This window comes from Portunus trituberculatus, chromosome 22, assembly GCF_017591435.1.
Source record: "Portunus trituberculatus isolate SZX2019 chromosome 22, ASM1759143v1, whole genome shotgun sequence".
Lineage (NCBI taxonomy): Eukaryota > Metazoa > Arthropoda > Malacostraca > Decapoda > Portunidae > Portunus > Portunus trituberculatus.
Genome location: NC_059276.1, coordinates 2276411 through 2303529, shown reverse-complemented (window position 1 = coordinate 2303529; position 27119 = coordinate 2276411). Strand labels below are relative to the sequence as shown.

Below are 27119 nucleotides of genomic sequence, written 5' to 3'. Positions count from 1 at the left end.
GCGAGGTTGAAGGTGATTGGCTGGGCGCGTCCCACACTCAAAACAGAGGCGCCAGTCAGCTGATTCTCTTCCCCGCCACCGATCTTTTCATATTGTCCACCTTTTCTACTTGGTTCAAACCCACAGGTGAGGAATTACTGGTGTGTAGTTAAGCATTAGTTACCTGTGGTGGTATATGGAGCTGTAATGGCGGTGATGAGTGATAGATAAAGGAGATAAGTGCTAAAATATGTACGTTGTTCTGGGTTTGTTTACGACAGCCATATTCAACTTGGGGATTTAAAATGTACGAGTTTATTTTGGGCAGATTTTGTTTGTTAGTCATGTTGTATGTTCAGTTTGAGTTTCTGTGATGGTTTAGGATGCACATGGCTAGCAGTCTTGATAGTGGTAGTGAGAGTAATACTATTAGTAAAGTAATATGCATATAGAAACACACCAGATAGCATGATACATTATAAACACACACACACACACACACACACAGTATCACAACCTTAACTCTTACATATAATAAATAGCAAACTTTTCGAAATACTATCAGCCATACAGATTCTCAAACACCTTCGCTTCACCTCCACTATTTCAAAACGGCTTTATTTAAATTTAAGTTTAAGGTTTTTAATGGTTCTAGAGGCAGTGACAAGATTTCTGCATTATTAACTGGAAAAAACACCTTGAAAACTCGGCTAATCATCTATGTGGCCTTGGAAAATAGTCGTGGTGAGAGAACAGCGATTTTTAAGGTGTTTTTAGGGTTCTAGAGGCAGTGACAAGATTTCTGCATTATTAACTGGAAAAAACACCTTGAAAACTCGGCTAATCATCTATGTGGCCTTGGAAAATAGTTGTGGTGAGAGAGAACAGCGATTTTTAAGGTGTTTTTATGGTTCTATAGGCAGAGTGACAAGATTTCTGCATTATTACCTGGAAAAACACTCTTGAAAACCCTCCTAAACTTCTCTGTGGCCTTGGAAAACAGTCGTGGTGAGAGCAAAGTGTTTCTGAGTATGAGTTTTAGTTGTGTAGAAGACATTGCAATAAAATAAAGGAAATACTGTGTCCCCAGGTGTTGGCGGGCCGAGTCAGGCGATGGCAGGGAAGGAGTTTGAGTTCAATGCTCCGACTTTTGTTGATTTTACTAAGGACGACTATGATGAAGTGGACGAGTCGTATTTTGGTGAGTGTTGATGAGAGAGAGAGAGAGGGTCGTGTGTGTGTGTGTGTGTGTGTGTGTGTGTGTGTGTGTGTGTGTGTGCGATGCCAGCTGGTGATCTCTGCTTTGTGATCATTTTTGGTTGTCTATACTATGGTAATCCCACCCCCTTTTTTTTTAACCTTTTATCTAATTTTGTTTATTTTTTACGTGTTTCTCAGTTTTTTTTCATCTCTATCGAAGATTTTATTTCTTCCACGAGTCCACTGGTTCTTTTTTTCATTTTGTTATCTGTTTGTCCATTTTTTTCATCTATTGTATTCTATTTGGTTTTATTTCTTAGTTCAATGTTTCTTATTATCAATCTGTGTTTATTGGTGGTAAATTTTGCAGTTTCAACCAATATACTGTACCATATATTTCTTTTTCCCTGTCTAACAAGCTTGGGGGCCTCCTGGGAAAGCGGAGTTTTAACGTAACCTAACCTCATTTTCCGATAGGGTAAAATGGGGTTAGAAATGCTGGTAGAAGTGTGATCAAGACTGAGAATGTGTGTAGTTACATGTGGTGTATTGGTTGAAACTGCAATAAAACTGACTCATCCTATCAAGTTTTTGTCTCGGCAGTTCATGGTAAGCTTTCTGAATACTATTGTTACACCACCACCACCACCACCATCACTGGTTTTCAGTTAACAGATCAAGTTATATTTTTCCTGTCATGTCATATGGCAATTTCACATTTTCTAAGATTATTTCAAAGCCTCAGTAATTTCTCACAGTATAGAAGACCGTGTTAATTGAGCGTTCCTTTCTACTAGGTTCTGAGAGGGCTAGGTGTGTGTGTGTGTGTGTGTGTGTGTGTTTTGGCTGGGGTGCCTGTGTGGTTTATTGGTATATTTATTTACCTAGATTAATTTCATACACATACTTGCAGATGTACCACAGAATACTCCAAGACGTAAGACACAAGGACAGCGAGATTTGAAGCCTGCAGAAGATAAAGAACAGCCACCCACAGAACAGGGAAAACAAGAACAAATGCCCTCAGAAAAAGAACAAGAACAGGTAGAAGAACAAAAACCACCCACAGGACAAGGAGAAGAACCACAACCACTCACAGAAGCAAAAGAACAAGAAAACGTGCCCACGGAACAGACAGAACAAGAAAAAATAGCCACAGAACAGGGAGAAAGGCCCACAAAACAGGCAGAACAAGAAAAAATGGCCACAGAACATGAAAAAATGGCCATAGAACAGACAAAAGATGAAGCAATACCCACAGAACAGGCAGAACATGAAAAAATGGCCACAGAAGAGACAAAACAGGAAGAAATGGCCACAGAACAGGCAGAAGAGCAAGAACAAATGGCAACAGAAGAAACAGAGGAACAAACTGAAGAAGTAGAAGCAGAACAAATGGCTATAGAACAGGAAGAACAAGGAGAACCAGAGCAGATGGCCACAGAGGAAGAGGAGAAGGAAGAAGAACCACCTGCAGGAGCGCCCAAGTCTGTTTCCAAGGACAAGAGGAGGAAGAGCTTGAAGTTAGAAGGTGCAGGAGTGAGGCAGTCCCCACGTCTCCTGGCTATCTCCAAGGTAATGCTCCTGCTGCTGCTTCTACTGCTACTGCTGCTACTGCTACTGCTACTGCTACTGCTACTGCTAATCTTACTGCTAATCCTACTGTTAATCCTACTCCTACTCTTACTTCTACTTATGCTACTGCTACTGCTACTGCTACTACTACTGCTACTACTACTGCTACTACTACTGCTACTACTACTACTACTGCTGCTACTATTACTACTACTACTACTACTACTACTACTACTACTACTACTACTTAAATAGTGGTAAAGAATTAGCCAAAATTAAGGAACAAATGTCTTGAAACGTTCCTCTTAAAAGAAGTATTTATATTTTTTCATTTATTTATTTATTTTCTTTTTATTTCTTTTTTATGTAAGGAAAACTATCCAAGGGCAACAAAAACAATTAAAGAAAAAAACCCAGTGACAATTTAGTTGATGCTTAGTCTTTCTCTCTTATTAATACTGGTCTATAAATCAATACAAAGGAGTTTAACTTAACTACATCCTCCTTACCCATCCTGTTCTCACCCCCTGTTATGTCACCTCTAATGCAATAGCTAACCAGTACTCTCAGGCGTTCATCCCTTTCTCTGGTACTCTGGAATTTGTAGCCTGCTTCTGTATTTCCATCTTCCTATGACATGAATTCATTTAAGAGGGAAGTTTCAAGACATTTATCCCATTCTGTCCACCTTTATAATGTAAGAGTTAACCAGTACTCTGTCATTCATCCCTTTCTCTGGTACACTCCAGAACTCCCTGCCTGCTTCTGTATTTCTATCATCCTATGACCTGAACTCACTGAAGAGGGAGGTTTCAAGACATCTCATTCTTTTGGCTTACTCTCTTGGACCTGCTTGGGGACTGGAATTTAAGTGGGCCTTTTTGTTTAATTTTTATTGCTCGTAGCCAGTTTTCCTCTCGTAACAAAAAAAAAAATGCAAATAGTTACAAGAGAGTTAACATCATCATTTCCTATCTAAGAATAAGTGTTTGAGAATGTTTCCTGGTAACACACTGATGGGAGTAATACTTTCAGGCCCTGCGCAGGAGTAACGCTCGCAGACAGTCCTCAGGAGACCGCCAGGCCACCACCAGCACCCAGGCCAGCCAGGTCAAGAAGGCACAGCCACAGAAAAGGTAAGCAAAGGCTGGTGCCACATTTTTTTTACTTTTTATATTTATAAGAGGAAAACTTCTCAAGGGCAAGAAAAACTATTAAAGAAAAAAGCACACTGAGATGCCAATCCCTGAACAGGTTTAAGATAATTAGTCAAATGAATCTCCCTTTGAAATCAGTTACAGTCAGATGGAAACACAGAAGCATGCAGGGAGTTGTTGTATAGACCATTGCCAAAACTATTGTATAAGTCTGGGTTATAGAATGGGGAAGTTATTTGTATTTGTGTCTATTTCATTCATATATCACTGTCTGAAAGCGTATTTTCTTCATATCTTTTTATTAATTTCTACTATTGAGAAAATCAATCTGGTGTTAGTCTTGGTGATAGAACTGCAAAACTGGATGTGTGTATTTCTTATACCATTGACTGAGAGCACATTTTTTTCCTATCTTTTTTGTATTCAACTTTTATTGCTTGTATTATTATTGAGAAAACTAATCTGGTGGTATGAGTCTCAGTGTTGAAAAGGCATAGCTGTGTGTCTGTTCCATTCATATTCCACACTGACACAACCAATTTCTTCCATATCTCTTTTGTATTCAGCTTTTATCAAACTTAAGTCATTATTTCTTGTCCTATCTTGATAACTGACCTTGAGGATCTTGCTTGTGTCACCCTGATTATGTTCTATATCCTTTAAAGATCCCTGGTATCCTCTTAATCTACACCTTAGTTTAACCTTTTTTCTTGTGTTATCTGTAGCTACAAGCGCTGAGGATTTTGTTAATGTCAACTTTTTTATGTCCTTTACTATTCAAAACCTTTATCAAATATACTAGTTTATACTTTAATCTTACCATTTTTTTCATGTTTTATTTAGATTTCTTGTTTTGAGGATCTTGATTATTTATGTCACCTGAGTTATGTCCTGCATCATTGAAAGACTTTCAACTCTACTGCTTTACACTTTTATCTATTTTTCATGTTGTATTCTCATTTTTTGTCATGAAGATTTGATTTTGCCACTTTGTTATGCCATATTTAGATGTCCATCATATTCTCTCAATCCATATCTTTATCTATCTCTTTAATCTAGCCATTTTTTTATGTAATATCCTGAGTTTTTGCCAAGAGAATTTGGTTACGTCACCTTTGATATGCTCTGTACTATCATATTCGTCTATCTTATTCTCTGTTAATCCACATTTTAATCTATTGTTTCTTTAATCTAACTATTTTTCATTTATTATTGTGATTATTTTCCCATGAATATTTGTTTACGTCACCTTTGTTACTCTGTAGATATGTATCATTATCTTTTTTAATGTATATCTTACTCTGTCCTTTCTCTTCAGGGTGGTTCCAAAGGTGTCTGGTGTCTCCATAACTGAGGAAGACAAGGAGGAGCTTGAGTTGGTGGCCACATTTAGACAGAAAATCACCACCAACAAGAAGAGGAAGGATGGCACTGCTCCCAACCAACCATTCAAGCCCACAAAACCACAGGAATTCAATTTTGCAACCGACAGGAGACTGAGGAAACAAGAAGTGGAGGATTCAGTGCCGCCTCCATCTCGCCCTGCTGCTCGCTCCACCCACTCAGGCCCCACCAAGCCTCAAGAGTTTACTTTTGCCACTGACAAGCGGATTAAGAGCAAGGAGAGTGTGAAGGAGGAGACTGAGGCACCTATGGAGTTTGCCAGGTCCCTGCGCTCCAGTACCTTGTCCCTGGTAAGTTGTTATTTTATCTATTTATTTTTTATTTAAGAGAGATCTGGTCAAGGTCAACAAAAAGACCCACTTAGATGCCTTGAAACCTCCCTCTTAAATGAGTTCAGGTCATAGTAAGATGGAAATACAGAGGCAGGCAAGGAGTTCCAGAGTGTAACAGAAAGGGATGGATGATTAGGAGTATTATATAGTTAACCTTTGCATTAGAGAGATAGACAGAATTTGATTAATGTCTTCAAACCTCCTTCAGTGAGTTCAGGTCACAGGTAGATGGAAATACAGAAGCAGGCAGGAAGTTCCAGAGTGTATCAGAGTAAGGGATGAATGGTTGAGAGTTCTCGGTCCTTTGGCTTGTTATTAGTGCTTGGTTCTTTCATCAATCAAGGTATTAACGTGTTTTATGAGAAGTTGGTCAGATTCCACTCCATGTTAACTTTAGGAGTGGTTTGGTATTGTTTGCTGATAATACTTTGTGGATCTTTATATTATCCTCCGTGTTCTTTCCCATTTTTTTTAACATGCTGCTTGACACACCTGCAGCATAATACTTTCTGAGACATTTTATATAATACTAGCTGTCTTCTGTTTTTTAACATTCTGAATTAAAGGGCACAGTTGACGTTAAGACAAGGCACACTTCTCTATTTACTAAATCTGAAATCAGTAGTTTATCCTTAAAGACACTAATCTAACCCAGCTTTACCTAACCCAACATAATGCTAGGTTAGGTGATGCCAGGTTAGGTTAGGCAATGGGGTTAACAGCCAAATACATTATTAAATAGAGTGGTGTGCCTGGTCTTAATATTTACCAAAGACACTAAAAACTTTAATATTGCACTGACTGCCCCTTCCTCACAAAACATTCTGATTCCTTTCTACTTGCAGACACCTCACATAACTATTATATTTTTTTTTTTTTTTTTTTACATTACAAGGGCACTGGCCAAGGGCAAACAAAGTGTTGGAAAAAAAAAAAAACCCGCTGGTTGCCAGGCCCTGTTAAGAGGAAAGTAGAAAGAGAAAAAACAAAAAAATCTAAAAGGAGGGTCCAGTTAACGTAAGAGGTGTCTTGACACTCCTCTTTTGAAAGAGTTTAAGTCATAGGCAGGTGGAAATACAGACACAGGTAGAGAGTTCCAGAGTTTACCAGTGTAGGGAATGAAGGAGTGAAGATACTGGTTAACTCTTGCATTAGGAAGATGGACAGAATAGGGATGAGAAGAAGTAGAGAGTCTTGTGCAGCGAGGCCGCAGGAGGGGAAGGCATGCAGTTAGCAAGTTCAGAAGAGCAGACAGCATGAAAACAGCGGTAGAAGACAGATAAAGATGCAACATTGCGGCGGTGACTTAAAGAATCAAGACAGTCAGTTAGAGGAGAAGAGTTGATAAGACGAAAAGCTTTAGATTCCACCTTGTTTAGTAAAGCTGTGTGTGGATCCCCCAGACATGAGAGCCATACTCCATACACGGGCGGATAAGGCCCTTGTACAGAGCAAGCAGCTGGGAGGAGAGAAAAATGGACGAAGACGCCATAGGACACCTAACTTCTTGGAAGCTGATTTAGCAAGAGTAGAGATGTGAAATTTCCAGTTTAGATTTTTAGTGAAGGATAGACCGAGTGTGTTTAATGTAGAGGAGAGGGAAGTTGAGTGTTATTGAAGAAGAGAGGATAGTTGTCTGGAAGGTTATGTCGAGTAGATAGTTGTAGAAATTGAGTTTTTGAGGCATTGAACAAAACCAGGTTTTCTCTGCCCCAATCAGAAACAAGTGAAAGATCAGAAGTTAGGCGTCCTATAGCATCTCGCCTTGAGTCATTTAATTGTTGTTGGGTTGGGCGTCTGTTGAACGCTGTTGAATAATGCAGGGTGGTATCATCAGCATAGGAGTGGATAGGGCATTGAGTCAGATTTAGGAGATCATTGATGAATAATAGAAAGAGAGTGGGTGATAGGACAGAACCCTGTGGAACACCACTGTTGATAGTTTTAGGGAAGAACAGTGACCGTCTACTACAGCAGCAATAGAACGATCGGAAAGGAAACTGGAGATGAAGGTACAGAGAGAAGGATAGAATCCGTAGGAGGGTAGTTTAGAAATTAAAGATTTGTGCCAGACTCTATCGAAGGCTTTCGATATGTCAAGGCCGACAGCAAAGGTTTCACCGAAGTCCCTAAAGAGGATGACCAAGATTCAGTTAGGAAAGTAAGAAGATCACCAGTAGATCTGCCTTTACGGAAACCATACTGGCAATCAGAGAGAAGGTTGTGAGCTGATAGATGCCTCATTATCTTCCTATTAAGGATAGACTCAAAGGCTTTAGAAAGGCAGGAAATCAAAGCTATAGGGCGGTAGTTAGAAGGATTGGAGTGGTCACCTTTTTAGGGACAGGTTGAATGTGAGCAAACTTCCAGCAAGAAGGATAAATAGAAGTAGAGACACAGATGAAAGAGTTTGACCAGGCAGTGAGCGAGTTCGGAAGCACAGTTTTGAGAACAACAGGAGGGACTCCATCCGGACCGTAAGCCTTCCGAGAATCAAGGCCAGAGAGGGCCAGGAAAACGTCTTTATAAAGAATTTTAATTTTAGGGATGAAGTAGTCAGAGGGTGGAGGAGTAGGAGGAATATGCCCAGAATCATCCAAAGTTGAGTTGGTAGCAAAGGTTTGAGCGAAGAGTTCAGCTTTAGAAAAGAAGAGACAGCTGTAGAGCCATCTGGATGAAGTAAAGGAGGGAAAGACGAAGAAGTAAAGTTGTTAGAGATATTATTGGCTAGATGCCAGAAATCTCGAGAGGAGTTAGAATTGGAAAGACTTTGACATTTTCTATTGATGAAAGAGTTTTTAGTAAGTTGGAGAATAGATTTGGCATGATTACGGGCAGAAATATATAGGGCATGAGTTTCAGCAGTTGGATGGCTACGGAACCGTTTGTGAGCCGCCTCTCTATCATTGACAGCACGAGAACAAGCAGAGTTAAACCAAGGCTTTTTAGCTTTAGGGTTAGAGAAAGTATGAGGAATGTATAGCTCCATGCCAGAGATAATCACCTCTGTTATGCGCTCGGCACAAAGAGAAGGATCTCTGACATGAAAACAATAATCATCCCAAGGAAATCAGAATAGTACTGCCTTAGTTCCTCCCACTTAGCAGAGTTAAAATGCCAGAAGCACCTCCGCTTAGGCGGGTCCTGAGGCTGCACTGGAGTGATAGAACTGGTAACGGAAATTAGATTGTGGTCGGAGGAGCCCAACGGAGAGGAAAGTTTAACAGAGTAAGCAGAAGGGTTGGAGGTTAGGAAAAGATCAAGAATGTTGGGCGTGTCTCCAAGGCGGTCAGGAATACGGGTAGGGAACTTCACTAGCTGCTCTAGGTCATGAAGGATAGCAAAGTTGAAGGTTTGTTCACCAGGTTGGTCAGTGAAAGAAGATGAAAGCCAAAGCTGGTGGTGAACATTGAAATCCCTAAAATGGAGATCTCAGCAAAGATGATGTGCTCCACCTTGGAAGTCAAATAGTCAAAGAATTTTACATAGTCAGAGGAATTAGGTGAGAGGTATACAGCACAGATGAATTTAGTTAGAGAGTGACATTGAAGTCTTAGCCAGATGGTAGAAAATTCTGAAGATTCAAGATTGTGGGCACGAGAGCAAGTGGTGTCGTTACGCACGTATGCGCAACATCCAGCTTTGGATTGAAAATGAGGATAGAGCAAGTAGGAGGGAACATATATATATATATATATATATATATATATATATATATATATATATATATATATATATATATATATATATATATATATATATATATATATATATATATATATATATATATATATATATATATATATATATATATATATATATATATATACATGTATATACATATATATACACACATACATACATACATATATATATATATATATATATATATATATATATATATATATATATATATATATATATATATATATATATATATATATATATATATATATATATACATACATATACAAACACACTGCTGGTCAGAGTGGAAGGCACAAAAGGGACAACAACTTCCACACTGACCAAATTTCATTCATCCCTTCGTAACTCCTAAACATACAGCGGGATTCGCTGTATGTCGCTATCTGACAACTCTGCAGCTCTAGTTGTCAAAGTAGATGATATGTTTCCTTAGTTAACATTCGTCTGTGGTTTGTGTGATTGCATTTGAATTTTTTTTCACCCTCCCTCACGGGCCCTTTTTGTGGATGCGTGAGCTTACCATTATTATGGGACCTAGGACACTAATTAGTAAGGCCCAAATCTCAGTCATTTGTGCCTCAGTGAGGGAGAATAAGTCAAATCAAGAAACTGCCGCGAACACTGGCAAAGCTCTCAGAATTGTTCAACGTTGGACCAAAATTTATCATGAGAGAGGAAGAGACGCTTCGCCACCACCTTACAAGCCTGAAGGGCATAAGCGCAGTGTGAGCCAGAGAACTCTGAACATTATTCAAAGGCAGCTTTAGGCCAACCCTCCCATACAGGAACTTTAGGCTAGGAACCCTCTGTGCTAGGTGGGGTGAGTGAAAGGAGTGTGCAGAGATGTGTGAAAGGCGACATGGGATAACGGAGTTGTCGCGCAGTTTCAAAACCTTGCTTCAGTCATGATTACCTTAACAGTAGGCAAGCAGTTTGTGTCTCAGCACAAAGATTGGGACTTAGGTAAGTGTCATAGGGTACGTTGGTCAGATGAGGCAAGCTTTCAGATTACAGACAACCAGAGAAACCATGTGTACCATAGACCTGGAAGTAACCGTCACGATCACACTACACAACACACATTAAAATCCAGATTCTTTGATGGTGTGGGGTTGTTTTTCCTACTATGGTCTTGAAAAATTAGTGTTTTTGCCTAAGAATATTTGTATGAACCAAAATAACTACTTTGAGTTAATTCTGGATGAGTTAGATGAGTGTATGGAAAAGTGCAATGCTGATACCTTCATGCAAGATGGTGCACCGTGCCATACGGCAAAGTTAATTGTTGACTGGTTTGATTTCTGCAATATCAGCCTTTTAAAACCTTGGCCCGCAAAATCCCTGGCCGTACATAAAACTTAAGCTAAAGGAGAGAGATATCTCCTCCCTCCCACGCCTCCAAGCTGCCATTCAGGACATATGGGACAATATTGATGCTCAGTATCTCCACCACCTGGGTGATTCACTTCCCAGGAGACTCAAAAGGTCAAGAAGGCACGAAGGCACCCTATCAATCACTAGTTTAGGTGAATACCCTCATTAAAACATAATTTGTGTGTCATTTATCTCCTTCATAAGATGTACAGGTACCGCGCCTTCCACTCTGACCAGCAGTGTATATATATATATATATATATATATATATATATATATATATATATATATATATATATATATATATATATATATATATATATATATATATATATATATATATATATATATATATATATATATATATATATATATTTCTGCTCTTAACTGGTATCATTTTACATTTCTACTTGGTATTTGAAGCAATATGTATTACTTTGCTTCATGACCCCAATGCTTCCTCTACATCTGGCAAAAAGCTGTAAAAAAATTAAAACACACTTAGAAAACAGACTTTGTGTCCCTTTCTCCAGAACAAGGACCCGCCAGGAAGAAGAACCCCCACCATCCCCAAGCCCTTCCACCTCTCAGAGTCTCGCAAGGAGCAGGGGGAGGCAGCCAAGAGGTTTGCATCAATGACAGACCTCAGCTGCAAGAACTACATCAGAACACCAGAAGTATTCAGGAAAAGCAAGAGAAACATCTCCACTGGTAAGGCTGGGAGATGAACACACTGGCTCTCCTCTCTATCTTTCTCTCTAGTCTATTTTCTTAATTGTTTTTGTACTCTTGTATTGTATCACTACTTCCAAAGCTCTTGTGTCAGTTGTCAAGGGTGGTTTTCTCTCTCTCTCTCTCTCTCTCTCTCTCTCTCTCTCTCTCTCTCTCTCTCTCTCTCTCTCTCTCTCTCTCTCTCTCTCTCTCTCTCTCTCTCTCTCTCTCTCTCTCTCTCTCTTTATTGTGTATGTATTTTGCTATCATATCACTATTTTTAAGGCATCTGTGTCAGTTTTCAAGGGTGTTTTAATATGGATTTGGCACTTTTAACATTCTCTAGTGCAGATATTTGGATTGTCAAGGGTATTTTCATGATTCTAGACATTTTTAAGTGGTTCTAATGCAAGTATTGGGGTTTTCAAGGGTGTTTTATATCATTCTATACTTTTTAACTGTCAAATGGAAATGTTTTAAAAGATGATTTTTATGATTCTGAACCTTTGAATGGCTCTAGTGAAAGTTTTGTTTTTTAAGGGTGTTTTCACAAGTTTAGACCTTTTAACAGGCTCTAAAGCAATGGTTCTTTTTGTGGTTTTTACCACAACACCCCCTCTAGGAATTTGTCCTTCCCTCCACACCTCCCTTGTATCTATGAGTATGATTCTCTCTCTGATTTTAAAGAAAAAGGTGATAATTTTGCATTTTTCATAAACTTATGTGACCATGCTGTCATTAAGAGAATGACAAATATAATTAGAGAAATTCCTGCTTTTTCCAAAGGGCTTGTGTCCCCTTGGAAAATACTGATGTCCCCAGGTTAAGAACTGCTGCTGTAAAGAAAGTATGGGGGTTTTCAAGGTTGCTTTTATCATCTTTCACCTTTTTGATTTACTCTGTGTAAAGCTTGTGGGTTTTTAAGAGTGTTTTTATTATTCTACACCTTTTAATGGTCTCCAAAGAAAGTATGGTGGAGACTCAATACTCGAACTTAATTAATTCCAAATGGGTGTTTTGAGTATTAAAAAGTTTGACTATTGATACCTATAAATCAGGTAATTTGTTCTAATCTTAGCTAACCTCAAGTTTATATATATATATATATATATATATATATATATATATATATATATATATATATATATATATATATATATTTTTTTTTTTTTTTTTTTTTTTTCCTCCAATTTTGATTTGTACATACCGTAATTGAAGGCTGGTGATGGATAACTTAGAAGAGGAGGAGGGAGGTTGCCAGAGGATGAGTCACCATCCATGAAAACGTCTTTGTAAAGTTTCTGGTGTGATTCCTGTAAATCCACTTTTGGAGGGCTGTGGCTCACTAACACTTGTACTCTCCCCAGATTCCTTATTTTCATCACTAATAAACCTCTTTGGTGCCATTGTAAGTTTCTAGATGAAAAACTACCAACAGAATGCAGAAGAATGTTGTTTTTCTCAAGACTGTGGCAGGACTAAGGATGCACACCTGCATCAGTATACCAGTATTACCTGTAATATATTATCAGAATGGCACAGTGGCAGCTGCGAGAAGGGAGAGGACAGAGTTTTGTGTACGACCAAATGTGCGGCCGTTTGATTACCAGATATTTTCACCACTAATAAGCCTTTGGTGTTATGTAAGTTTATAAATGAAAAACTACAGATAGAATGCAGGAGAATGTTATTCTCAACACAAGTCACAATTGGCAGATGGGGAACAGGGACACCAGGGAGCCTTTGTTTACAACCATGGGTGTGGACATTTGACTATGAGATATTTTTTTGAGTATTAAATCAAACTTTTGCGTTCGAGTACTGAAAAGTCTGAGTATTTAGATGTTCGAGTATTGAGTCTCCACTGTATTGGGTGTTTTTATTGTCTACTGAAATGTTGGGTTTTTTAAGAGTGCTTTCTTTGTTCTATCCCTTTTACTTGTCTGTAATGGAAGCATTGGTTGTGAAGCAAAGTGCAGCGTGTATCCTTCCTTCCCCAGACGACCTTGAGGACAGGAAGAAGCCACGAGGACCCACCATGGCCGTCACTCCCAACCTGGCCACCAGCAGACGCCGCCGCTCCCTCAGCCTTATGACACAGGAGGAGAGGGAGCAGCAGGAGTTTGAGGAGGCACAGAAGTGAGTGATGATGGTGGTGGTGCCTAACTCCTCCAGTACTGGGATGCATTTTTACCATGAGTTTTGGGTATGGTTGGATGATTTTAGTGACATTAGCAAAGGTCCATGGTCAGAATATTAATGGCCAGAGTCTTTACTACTTTAATCCCCTTATAAGTTTCTGAAGCTGTATAAAATCACCAACCAGTAACCAGAATAAATATGAAAATGTGTCATGGTACTGAAGATACTAAGTTTGGTTCAGGGTTTTTGTTGTTTTTTTGTGATTTCTGGCTTTTTGTTGCTTTACATTATTCTTTACTATTTTTTATTTTATTTTATTTTTTTTTCTTTGGTGGTGGTAGTGGTGGTGGTGATGTCAGGACTGGTGATAGTTAACAGTGTTTTTATTGTGGTTTTGTGATGATGGTGGTGGTGATGGTGGTGGTGGTGGTGTTGTGAGGACCGACTATGCTTAAATTTAGTTCAATATTTTCTTTGAATTGTGATTATTATGATTTTTCACTTCTTATTCATTATTCCTCTGATTTGTTTATTTATTTATTTATTTATTTGTTTATTTATTTTTATCTTCTTCAGTAACAGCATTAGCATTAGTGAGAGGCAAAGTGTAGCTCTCTTTACATAGACCAGCTAAGACCTATGGCAAGAGTACACTCATGAACTGGTATAGTAACATCTCTAGAAACTGGCACCTCAGTAAGCCTTTAGTTTTTATTGCTATTTTGTTCCCTGTGACTGGTGTCTTTCCTACATAAAATAACTACATTATAACTCAAGGACCTCCAGTGATTTCAATGTAAACTCTGGAACTCCCTGCCTGCTTCTGTATTTCCATCTTTTTGTGACCTGAACTCATTTAAGAGGGAAGTTTTTACACATCCCATTCTTTTGGTTAACTCTCTTGAACCTGCTTGGGAACTGTCATCTAAGTGGGCCTTTTTGTTTAAGCTTTCCTTTTTGTTTAAGCATTTTTTGTTGCCCTTGACCAGATTTTCACTCTTGCTTGATTTAAAAAAAAACAAGTAACACACCAAACTTTCCCCCAGACATGCATTCAAGGCAAGACCAGTGAACAGGAAGGCCCTGCAGACACCCCCGAATGGCTACCGTGTCCCTGCCAAGTCACAGAGCCGCCAATCAGAAAGTCTGCTGGAGATGAAGATAGACAGCCCCCCCAGAATGCTGGTCTCCATGCTGCCCTACGCTGGTTTGCCTCTGCAGGGGAAGAAGATGAACACAAAGGTTAAGCCGTTTAGTTTTGACCAGCGAGATCAGGAGCGAATGAAGAAGAAAGAGGAGAAAATTAAGAAGGTGAGGGGTTCGAAGTGTGTGTGTTTTTCTTTTGATATTTTTTTGTAATTGTGGTTGTCTGTTTGTGTGTGTGTGTGTTTTTTTTATATATTTTTTTGTAATTGTGGTTGTCTGTTTGTGTGTGTGTGTGTGTGGAAGGGCAGGCATGAAATTGTGTATTTTCATTGCGTGATACAGTAAACCCTCGATATAACGGATCTTGACATACCAGTTATCGGATATAACAGACAAAAAATCTGACCAGACAAACCCTCGCTATAATGAATTTTCATTTGTTATAGCGAAGGTGTTGTCCCATAACATGTCGCAGGATCTTCATGTGGTGTGCTGCAGGAGAAGGCTGGTAGGGGGTATAAATATCAGACAAGCTTTGAGATATAACGGATCTGTCTGGTATTTTCATTGGATATACTAGATCTTCGGATATAACGACAGACCCCTATGTCCATATCGTCTGTTATATCGAGAGTTTATTGTAGTAATATAATTCATTTGCTAGCTATGTGTATTAGTAACTTAGCTTTAAAACATTCAGTGTATTTATATCAATTCAAAACTAAAATAACTCAACTCTTAAGGATTTCAATGTGTATCTTCTGTGTGCAATAGTAACTCAATTAAGAGGCAATGTGTATTTTCCTATTTTCACACATTCCTAGTATTTCAGTGGGCCTTTCTTATCTCATCATTATTGTTGCACGTGGTCAGTTTTTCCATCTTACACAAAGGGAAATAAAAAAGAAAACATGGAATCACTCTAACCCCTGAAGGTACTGGAGGAGGAGAAGAGTCTGTCAGACTTCCAAGCCCGCCCCATGCCACTGTTTGAGGGTAACGGGGTGCTGGCTAGGAAGCCATCCACCCCAACACAGGTGAAGCCCTTTGCCCTGAATGTGGAGCGCCGAGGGTCCATCAAGCAGGAGAAATTCAAGCAGCAGGTGAGGCTGGGACGGGTAACTTGGACATTGAGTGGGTGTCTTTTTGTGTGTGTGTGTGTGTGTGTGTGTGTGTGTGTGTGTGTGTGTGTGTGTGTGTGTGTGTGTGTGAGGTTCATTTGTGCAGTGATGAGTGTGAATGTTGCTTAAATAAATGCCTCTGCCCATTTTTTTTATCCAGTAACTTGCAATGTGTGTGTGAGGTTAATTTGTACAGTGATGAGTGTGATTGTTGCTTAAATGCCTCTGCTCATTTATTTTATCCATTAACTTCCAGTGTGTGTGTGTGTGTGTGTCTCTGTGTGTGTGATTCATTTGTACAGTGAATGTTGTTTAAATGCCTTTCCTTCTTTGCTTTATCCAGTAACTTCTAGTAGAGCTTAAGTTAAGAGGAACAAGAGAACATAAGGAACATAAGACAATAATATAGGAATATAAACTTAAGAGGAACATAAGGACATGATAAGAGAAGCTGTGAGGTGTCATCATACCATCATATTTCCATCTATCCATTCTCACTCATAAGTTTGTGTATTAAAGCCTCATAACTTGGCAATAAACTGTATGATTTTGTGGGACGGTTTATTGATGATTTGCAAAGGTGTATGAAAGAGTCTTCAGCATCCTTATTCATGTAGTGGCTGATCTTTGTCACTGACCTGATAGAAACATTGAAGTGGTACAGGGGTTATAACAGAGGATATGGGCAAAATTCTTCAGATCAGTAGCCAGGATAGAATCAGAAATAATGGGTTCAAGCTTGAGAAGTTTAGTTTAAGAAAGAAATCATCCTCTCTATTAGAAAAATCAGTTCAATTTTTCTAATAGAGAGGATGATGAAAGGAATGGACTCAGTAATCAGGTTGTTACAGTCTGTCTACTATGAAGTGGCTTCTGGGTCTCAGTCTGAAGAGTCTTGGGGAATGGACTCAGTAATCAGGTTGTTACAGTCTGTCTCTTCTAAAGTGGCTCCTGGGTCTCAGTCTGAAGAGTGTCTCGGGGAATGGGTGTTTGTCAGATCTTGAGGAGAACCATAAGCTGTCCTTGTGATAAGTGTGTGATCATCAGAAAACGAGTATTATTCACCTAAAGTCAATTATATCACTGTGTTTTGAACCCAGGAGCCATTTTAGAGTAGACAGACTATAGTGGTAAGTCGATAGGGAGTTTGAAAGGAAAATTAGACAAATGTATGGATGGGTATGATAGGTGGAAATAGGTAGGTATGTTCATAAGGCCTTTTGCAGCTTCCCTTATTTTCTTATATTGATGTTTCCTTATCTCACCACCAGGAGAGAGAAGCAGATGTGACATTTTTTTTTTTTTTTTTTTTTTTTTTTTTATGGTAAGGCCTATAGCACCTGTAGGCACACTTGAAGAGTGTATGGGAAGCGCTGTTCAGCTTCTGCCCATTAGTGGCGCAGGCAATTTTATTCATAGTGGTACCCATATTAGGGGGCCATATCACCACCCAAGCTCATCTTGACCATCTTTCTAGCATCCTTATCTGTTACCTTGTCAATGGGTGTGTTTTGACCAGTATTTCTGTCTTACTAGCTGGAGAAAGACATTGAGAAGGAAGCATGATGGAAGTCTGTAGCACCTTTAGTCATGCATTATTTCCTCTATGTGGCTACCAGTACAATGGGCGCCGCCGTGGTACAGTGGAACCAGGCGTGTTTTGGGGTCTGAGGGGTCTCCAAGTGCATGGGTTCAAATCTTGTCCACGGTCTGAGTATAGGTTGGGTTTTCTCACTCAGGGCAAGGGTTTCCTAGCGGGTGGGCTTTGAGATGGGAGGTACCCCAAAAAGTACCTCCTTTAGCCCATAAATTTCTGTGAAAACCCTACATGGTATAAAGAAAAAAAAAAAATGTTTAGTGTCTTGGAGATGCACCGAGGAGGATGGCATGTAAAGGAATCGTCTTGAACAGCCTTAACCATGTATTATCTTTTTTCTGGGCAGTTTAAAGTTGTTTCTTCCCTTAGCTGGAGAATGAAGTGAAGAAGGAAGCAGCAAAAATTCCAAGCTCGACATAAAAATTAGCCCTCAGATTCCTTATTTCTGGCCAGTTTAGAGTTACTACTTATGGTTTCTAATGGCCAGCTGAAAGATAAAGCCAAGAAGGATGTAGAAAAGTGAAGATTTCAAGCACAATAGTTAAAAATATTCTCCATCTCCCTAAAAAATAGTCCATAGTATCTTTAGCCATCTATTGCCTTATTTCTGGCCAGTTTTTAGAGTTCCATCCTTTTCACTGACAGGTGGAAAATGAAGTCAAGAAGGATGAACATTGAAAATTCTGAGCAGAAGATATAAAAACTAGTCCTCAGCACCTGTAGCCATATATTGCCTTATTTATGTGCCATGTAGAGTGATTACATCCATTTTCTAATTGCCAGCTGGAGATTGAGGGAAAAAAAGTTACAGAACAGGGAAAATTCTAATCTCAAGACATAAAAACGAGTCTCGAGCACCCAAAAAACTAGTCCTCAGCATCTCTAGCTATGTATTACCTCATTTCTGTGCTGTTTAGAGGGAATACTTATGTTTTGTAATTGCCAGCTCTAGATTGAGCCCAAGAAGAATACAGAACAGTGAAAATTCTAAGTTCAAGACATGAAAACTAGTCTCCAGCACCCAAAAACTAGTCCTCAGCATCTTTAGCTATTTATTACCTCATTTCCAGCAGTTTAGAGTTACTACTTAAGTTTTCTAATTGCCAGCTGGAGATTGAGGCCAAGAAGGATGCAGAACAGTGAAGATTTCAAACTCAACACATAAAAAACTATCCTAAGCATCCTCAGCCATTTTACCTTATTTCAGACCATGTTTAGCGTTACTACTTACGTTTTCTAATTGCCAGCTGGAGATCGAGGCCAAGAAGGATGCAGAACAGCGAAGATTCCAAGCTCAAGACGATCATGTGGTGCGCAAGAATCCCTTTGTGCCTCAAAAATCCAACAGACCCCTCACTGAGATCTCCAATGTGACCCTGAGCACTGAAGTGAGAGCCGTGGAGCGCAGCAAGTTTGAACAGCAGCAGAAGGAACTGGAGGAGGAGATGCTGGCTACGAAAAAGATGGTGAGATGATGTGGTTTTGGGGCGATTTGTTTGGTTAGCTGGTTTTTGGGGGTTGTTTAGGATAGGAAGGAAAAATTATGCTTGTTCTCTCTCTCTCTCTCTCTCTTTCTCTGTCTTTAATTAAGATGTTACTATAAAAAGGTGAGATGATGTGTTTTTTGAGGTGAATTTGTTTAGTTTGTGTGTGTGTGTGTTTTTTTTTTTTTTTTTTTTGGGTGGGGATTGTCTAGAATAGAAAGGAAAAAATATGCTCTCTCTCTCTCTCTCTCTCTCTCTCTCTCTCTCTCTCTCTCTCTCTCTCTCTCTCTCTCTCTCTCTCTCTCTCTCTCTCTCTCTCTCTCTCTCTCTCTCTCTCTCTCTCTCTCTCTCTCTCTCTGTGTGTGTGTGTGTGTGTGTGTGTGTGTGTGCACCAAAAATAAGAAAAATATAGCAAAATGTCATGTTTAGAGTGTGTATTGTATTGACTGATTTCCCTAGAGCTTAAGTTAAGGGAAGACTTAAATAAATAAGATAATATGCATTAGTTTTAGTTGGTACTTCATTTCAAGTAGAGCCTGTTGAAAGACATGAACCAATGAAACAGTTGCAAGTAGAGGTATTGGTTATGGTATACTGTTACTTCACTACTTTATTTCAATTTTATCTCGACCTTCAACAAGAACCAATTAAAAGTTAAGAGAAATCAGTGAGACACATGAAAATGGAAATGTTTTTTTATGTAAGAGGGGAAATCTGGTCTAGGGCAACAAAAACGAATAAACAAAAAAGCCCAATTAGATGCCAGTTCCCGAGCAGGTCTAAGAGAGTAAGACATAAGAATGAGTTAAATGTCTTGAAACCTCCTTTTTAAATGAGTTCCAGTCATAGGAAGATAGAAATACAGAAGCAGACAGAGTTCCAGAGTGTACCAGAGAAAGGGATGAATGATTGAGAGTACTGATTGACTCTTGCAGTAGAGAGGTGAACAGAATGAGATAAATGTCTTGAAACATCCCTCTCAGTTTTATTGTATTAATGCAAATTTAACATACAGTATTTTACATATAATTTTATCTTTAAATGTTATGTTGTATAGTTATATTTCAATTTTACATATACATCTTTAAATGCAATGTTGTATAGTTATATTTCAGTTTTATTGCATTTTACTGACAAAGTTCACTTCATGTTCTTATTCTTTATATTTCTATTAATACTAGTTTTTATACTGTATTAAAACTCATTCATGTATTATTTACAACATGTCAAAGAATAACCATTGTAGATTAAAAATAAATTCAATTCAAATACAATTATATTCAATTCAACTCAATTCAAATGTGTTCAGGTCATAGGAAGATGGAAATACAGAATCAGGCAGAGAGTTCCATTGTGTACCTTAGCTGTTAGCTGTGACTCATTGTTTCCCTGACTTATCAATTGTCACCAGGTGGAGGATGATCGGGCAGCAGAAGAGGAAGCAGAGTTGGCCAGACTGAGGCAGGCTACGGTGCACAAGGCCCAGCCCATGCCGAAGACCAAGCCCATGGTACTCCAGCCCACCTCACAGATACCCACAGTGCCACAGTCTCCAGATTTTGCCACAAACTCCCGCCTCAGATCCAGAACAAGGGCTGACTCAACCTTCAATCTTTAATTCTTTCATTCTCTTCTCTTTTTATGGTTGGATTCTTCCTGTTATCTTTCTGGTGTAGTTTTCATTTCTTTTTGTGATTTGTTTCCTAAAATTTTAGTTTCTTGGATTTTGCTTTATTTCTCATTTCTATTTATTTTGTTTTTAAATGTTATTCAGCTCTCTGATGTGTTTAGTTTGATTCTTATTAGCTACCTATATATATTCTATACATCTTGAACCTTCTTTGATTTTACTTTATTCTTTTCATTTTATCTTTTTTTTTTTTTTTTTTTTTTTTTTTTCTCTCCCTCCATTCCCTTTGACTTAGAGAATCCTCACTCTTCTCAAATCTGTTTTATTCTTTTCATTTTCTTGTATGTTACCTTTAGTTTTATCCATGATCTCTTTATCGCCATGTTAGGTTTTAGAAATTTAAAAATGCAGCATCTTTCATTTCACAAGTTTTAGAAATAAGATACTCACTTAAATATACTAAAGGTCATCTTAAGATATTTCTGGGAGCCACTTCTATTTACTTACCTTGTTGCACACACTTATTTGTAGATTTTGTTACCTGTGTATTCAGAGATAGATTTGAGTGACATGGTTATATAAGTCACCAATCACTGCCAGTAGTAATAAGAGGCTGAGATAAGCAATGTCTGATGAAGGATGTCAGTACAGGCAGTAATTAACAAGCAGAGTATTTTCCTCGTATTTTTGCACTTATTCAGAGTGTTTGAGGATGAATTGTTATATAAAATCTTAATAAAGTGTCAATTCTTGGTTAATTCACCTGTGTATCTTCAACTCAACTCTGTTTCATAATTATTCTATGAACGCTTCTACGTAATAGATTCATAGAAATTAATTTGGTTTTGAATTCAAGTGAGAATATGTGAGTGTTATGTCTTGAATCAGGTTGAGAGAGAGAGAGAGAGAGAGAGAGAGAGAGAGAGAGACTAAAGCAACATGAGTGTCTATATCAGGAATTCTCAATCTGGGGTTTGCAAACCCCTGCAGGTTCACAAGAAAATTTCAATGGGCACTTAGATGGCTGATCTAATATCTTTGGCAGTACCATTGCATATTGAGTTAGTGTTTGGGGGTTCTAAGCGAGAAAAAGGTTGAGAACCCGACTTGGACCCAGAAGGTCTAATGTTAACACGTCCGGAAGAAATTGAAAGAATTTATAAGAAATCAATGACAGATTTAGTATTAATTTACACTGAGTAAAAAGATCTGTAGCAAGTAAAAGACAAGTCGAAAATGTGTGAATATCCATACTATAGTGATTCCAGAAAGAAATGTAATTGAGTTAAGATAGATTGGTCACAGATCATAATTTTAAGATAAGAAAGAGGAATGTAAAGTAACCTTATTCAGGTTATCCAAGATATGCCGTTGGTAGGTTGTGACTCCTTGAAATCCCATTGGTAGGGATGTGACGGGTTGCTTGGAATGCTGTGGATGGGATTGTGACGGATTCCTTGGTATGCCATTGGTGGGGATGTGAAGACTTGATACTGAATGATGTGAATCAGATGTGCTGAGACTCAGTCGGTTGGAACTATGTAGATTCAAAATGACTACTCAAATCATTCTTCAGGAACTGAATAGATTTGATCCCTTGTAAACTCACCCTTATAGCTGCGGTTACACTAAGCGTTTCGAATCGATTCAGTTCATGAAGAATCATTTGAATGGAGTCATTTTGAATCAGCATAGTTCTAACCAACTGATTCACATCATTCAAATGATTCAGTGCCAAGGCGACCTTAGGAAAGTATGGGTGTATTAGCTTTTGCAGAAATAGCAGTGTTACAGTGGCTGAGGAAGTGTGGGCGTTGGCAACAAATATGGGTGCATGCCATTGATTCTAGAAGACCTGAATTTTGGAGCTTTGGACATGTTCCCAGATTTGGTCAATAATCCGGATAGGTTTTAGGATTTCTTTAGGATAACCACAAAATACGTAATTTAAGATGGTGGTGGAGCCTGTTACCGACAAGAAGTACTAGGCCTACAGCAGCAGCCATGTCAATTCCTAACACTGAGAGAATACTTTGCCACGCCAGGTGGAGGTGTGGAGTGGCAGGACAGAATGATCCTGTGATACATTCACCGCGGAAGAAATGGACACACTGTAGTTATCATATTAAGACATCTAGCCTACTCTTTACATAGGTTTAACGGTATACGGAGGATTTTAAAAGAAATACAGCTATGTTAAAATTATTTTGTCATTAACTTTTACTTTGTCGTGCCATACCGTAGTATTTAGTGAACGAAATCAGAGGCACAGGGGATAATATAAGGAAATTTACACCCCTCCCACTCTGGGTGGTGCCTGGCTCACTGGTGATTACGTTATACTACGCATTTCAAAGGTCGACGATACAGCCTACACTTGCCACATGAGAATGTAAAACCATGTCCACAACGCTTTCTGTTGTCTGCTTTTTAAAATATGCATAATAATATTGGCCAGTAATTCATAGGCTGCAGCAGTTCCTTCAGTACAATACATGTACATGATTTCGGCGCACAGGATCACTGGGATCAAAATAGCACGTTATTCTTTTACTAAATTGATTAGAACGTCCACTAGCATGGTGCTTACTTCTTGGCTGAATCGCCTTGACTGATGAAAAAATGGGTCCAAAGTCCAAACCAATCATTGATTCTGAATCGCCATGAATCGGCATGATTTGAATTGCCTTGATTCGCCGGGTGTAAACGGTTACATTGAAACCAATGCGGCGAATGAACACGATTCATGAATCGTGTTGATTCTTCATGAATTGAATCGATTCGATTCGCTTGGTGTAAACGCACCCTTAGAAACCTTCCTTTGAATGCCTTGGGGTTTGCGAAGCCTAGGTTGAGAACCCCTGCTTTAGGTAAAAGTTAGGGTAGGAAGCAGCTTCATCAAGAAGGACGCCGTCTTTACACACACACACACACACACACTGATATCCTCCTTGATGTATTTTTCAATGGATATGACAATCCAGAGTAAAAAGAAAAAGAAAAATAAATACACTGGAATAATACCTACACTATGATTGTGCTAAGATAACAAACAGATATTAAAAAAGTGAAAAGGAAAGTACATGAAAATACATACTAAGTAGCACCGGTACGGAGATTCGAAGCTCTTGCACGGAGTTTCGTAGCCCTGGCATGCAAGGAGAGCTTTGTAGTAATAGCTTTACGAAACTTGGTAGCAACAGCATGTATGGAGCTCGCTAACATTATATATTCATTTATACTACTGACATAATCCGTATACCCAAGAGGCGACTGTAAATAGTTAACAAATAAGACAGGACAAAATAAAGATATATTCATACAGATGTCCAAGTATAGATGACCGGAAACAAATCTTAACAAAGCAAGAGCAAAGGTGCCTCTGACACAAACATAACGTATACAAGGAGGAGTTTTCTTCCATACAGGAGGTGCCAATACAAAGACCTGACTCGGGGGGAATTTCTGAGTCGCCTGTAGCATCAAGATTAAGATTAAAGCCTCGAGGAAGAAGAACAGACCGAGGAGGAAGGGCGTTCGTCAGGGTAAGTCATTTCATCACCCTTATTGCTGCATGTCACCTTAATTATGTCCAATGGTACCACGTGGCTTATTGTTGAAGGTGAGGAATAATACATGAGAAATTTTATATGGGTAACGAGTCTTGAGTTATTGAGAGTTCCCTACTTTCCAGCATTCAAGTGTTATAATGACCAGGCTGCGTTTCTTGGTACAGTGACAATAGTTATGGGCATATTATTTATTCATGTTTGTCTCTGTATTCTTCAATGTTTCTTGTCCTATCTATTGTATGTAGACATAATGTAGTTCCAACGATGTTTTCAAGTGTTTTTATGATCGGTAACAAGCTTTAATGGTCGTTACTGCTGGTTTCAAGTGTTTCCATGATTTTAATGATAGTTAAGCAAGTACTGATGGAAGTTTTGATGAGTTTTAAAGAGTCTTCGTAAATCCTAATCACAATCTAGTGAATTAACAAGCATAAAAGAAAATTTGGCGTGATCCTGATGGTCTTAATGATGGTGTAGCGAGCGGTAGTTAGTTACTGCTGCTTACAAGTGTTTCGATGGTTTATATTGTTCAACAAACACTAATATGGCAGTTTTTATTGTTTCATTATGTATGTATTTCTGTGTGTGTTTTCTTGGTAAATCTTACCAATAGCTCCTCCTTTAAATATTTTCAAATATCCCCCTTCCCTACTAGCCTGAGGGTACGTGGGGGATCGGGGGTTTTGGAGGAGACAAATTTAGCAAAATTTCCCCCAAAAAAAAAAAAAAAAAAAAAAGTACATGGACCCCTTAGCCTAAACTAGCTGGGAGGCTGCGCTGCCAGACCCCCCTAGATTCTTTACCCTAGGGCCTAACCTAACCAAACCTAACTTAAACGTCTTCTAACAGGAGATCTACGCCCCCCCTAGATCCCCCACCTAGACTAGCTTGGGTACTGCGCCCCCCAAACTGTTAGTCCAGGGGTTCTCAACCTTTTTCTCGTCAAGAACCCTCTGAGTTATAAGACCATCTACCCGAACCCTCAGTGATTTGACATCGAGCAAAATATTAATTTAGTGACTAACACTAAATCAATAGGCAAAGGTATTCTGGAAAGATTGTATCATTAAATCAGCCACCTAAGTACCCCTGGAAATCTTCTTGTGAACCCCTGGGGGTTCGCGAACCCCAGATTGAGAACCCATGCCCCATAGGGTCTGTACCCTAACTTAACTTTACCAAACCTAACCTAAACGTCTTATAGAAGGGAGGCTGCCCCCTCCCCCCTAGACTAAATTAACTGAGGGGTTACGCCGTCCAGGACCTTCCCCCACCCTTAAGATCTTCATCTTATCCTAAACGTCTTCTAGTTGGGGGAGCTACGCCCCACCCCTCCCAGGAACCCCAACGTCACGTTGTACTACGTCACAGTGGCCGCATGCTCACCAACACCCGAACAAGTCTCTTAATGTGTGGGGTGTGTTCACCTAACAGTAAATAGGTGCTGGATGTAACTCGAGGGGTTGTGGCCTCGCTTTCTCGGTGTGTGGAGTATGTTGTGGTCTCAGTCCTACCCGAAGATCGGCCTATGGGCTCTGTGCTCGCTCCGTAATGGGAAAGACTGGCTGGGTGACCAGCAGACGACTGTCGTGGTGGTGGTGGTGGTGAATTACATGCACAACTCTCCTTGCTGGCGAGCGTGGTGACACTCTTTGTCATTGTGGGCTTAGTTTTTGGGAGGCACCTACCAAACTTTGAGAGTCTGTGTAGGACACACTAAGGCCGCCCGCCAAATAAACCACAAAACACATGTTGGGCATAAACTACTTTTTTTAAGCGTCAGTATTTACTGCATCGTTAGGAGGTGCTATTGGTAAAGGCGGTGTCACACTAGCACTTTTTCCGTCGATTAATGCGATTTCCGTCGATTTTTCAACGTTCCGCATGAACTTATCGCATGAATTTGTGAGACGATAGGGATCGTTTCCGTCTGCAAATTTTCCGCCGTTGTTTACATACCAAGACCAAGACCACAAGACTTGCCGCGTCTCCTCAACCTGCTTCTACGTGCATTGGTTCTACCACTAACCATGAACGCATCCATGCACGCTTTTTGGCTTGTTTAGCTCGTCTAAGTTTCGTAATACACAGTATTACGTTCAGAGCAGCGTATCTTTGCCGCAGCGTGGCCTCCATGTTTGTGTTTACATTGTGTTGGCGGGAACTGGGAAGTGACGACGAAACACCGTTTGTGTGTGACAGGCCGCACCCAAAATATTGTCGATTTTCTGGAAAAACGAGGGAAAAAGTAGACGGAAAAAGTGCTAGTGTGACACCGCCTTAAGATTATCTGTTTTCTTGAATATAGTAATAGTTCAACAAGCTGTAGCGGAAGTTGGTGGAATACAGGCGCCTCCACCAAGGTCCCTCCCATCAAGGCACGCACCACCGTCACTAGCCCCGCGCCGTGCCTTCGTATAGTCAGACTTATCAGTGGCCATTGCAGCCAATAGTCTTATGTGAGATTCTAGTCAGTCTTACTTATCTATACTGTTTTTATGCTTGTTTGTAATCTCTTTATACTTTTTCCTTCAGTTTACGTGTAATATTTGAATCATAGGCTTGATTATTCAAGATTTAGTTATTTTTCATGTATATTTTCATTCGTTAAATGCCTGTGTTAGTTTATAGATCTACTGTTGACTACTACTACTACTACTACTACTACTACTACTACTACTACTACTACTACTACTACTACTACTACTACTACTACTACTACTACTACTACTACTTCTATTTCTATGCAAACCACTCCTCACAACACTATGGCCGCGGCACACCGTTACTCTCAAGGCCGTCAGGTGAACGGTTTAATTCACTTTACCTGTAAGAGAATTTGGCTTAGGAGTAATCGAGTTATTTAGACCGGGACGGCGGGACGGGCGGGGCGGGGCAGGGCGGGGCGGGGTGGGGTAGGATGATGCGGGGTAGGCAGATGGGCTTGGGCGGGGCGGGGTGGGATAGACAGGGGATGACTGGAGGGG

General features: G+C 39.4%; 1 protein-coding gene and 1 long non-coding RNA gene across 2 annotated transcripts in view; both read left to right on the top strand.

Moving 5' to 3' along the window:
* Positions 1-21318, top strand: LOC123507361 (targeting protein for Xklp2-like). The gene is made up of 11 exons (XM_045260157.1): positions 1-126; positions 1070-1180; positions 2093-2754; positions 3790-3890; positions 5230-5605; positions 11263-11440; positions 13441-13579; positions 14629-14893; positions 15664-15831; positions 18694-18912; positions 20342-21318. The coding sequence occupies exons 2-11, from the start codon at positions 1093-1095 to the stop codon at positions 20546-20548; spliced, it is 2403 nt and encodes an 800-aa protein (XP_045116092.1). The 5' UTR covers positions 1-126; positions 1070-1092; the 3' UTR covers positions 20549-21318.
* Positions 21319-23916: 2598 nt separating this feature from the next.
* Positions 23917-27119, top strand: part of LOC123507556 — a 51063-nt gene continuing 47860 nt past the window's right edge. The window contains exon 1 of the long non-coding RNA XR_006675683.1: positions 23917-24105. This is a non-coding gene — a long non-coding RNA (uncharacterized LOC123507556). The remainder of the gene's footprint in view (positions 24106-27119) is intronic.

Coding starts and splice junctions, on each gene's coding strand:
- LOC123507361 (XM_045260157.1), top strand. CDS start 1,093: ATGGCAGGGAAGGAGTTTGAGTTCAATGCTCCGACTTTTGTTGATTTT. Junction 3,891..5,229: donor AAGGCACAGCCACAGAAAAG/GTAAGCAAAGGC, acceptor CTTTCTCTTCAG/GGTGGTTCCAAAGGTGTCTG. Junction 15,832..18,693: donor AGGAGAAATTCAAGCAGCAG/GTGAGGCTGGGA, acceptor TCTAATTGCCAG/CTGGAGATCGAGGCCAAGAA.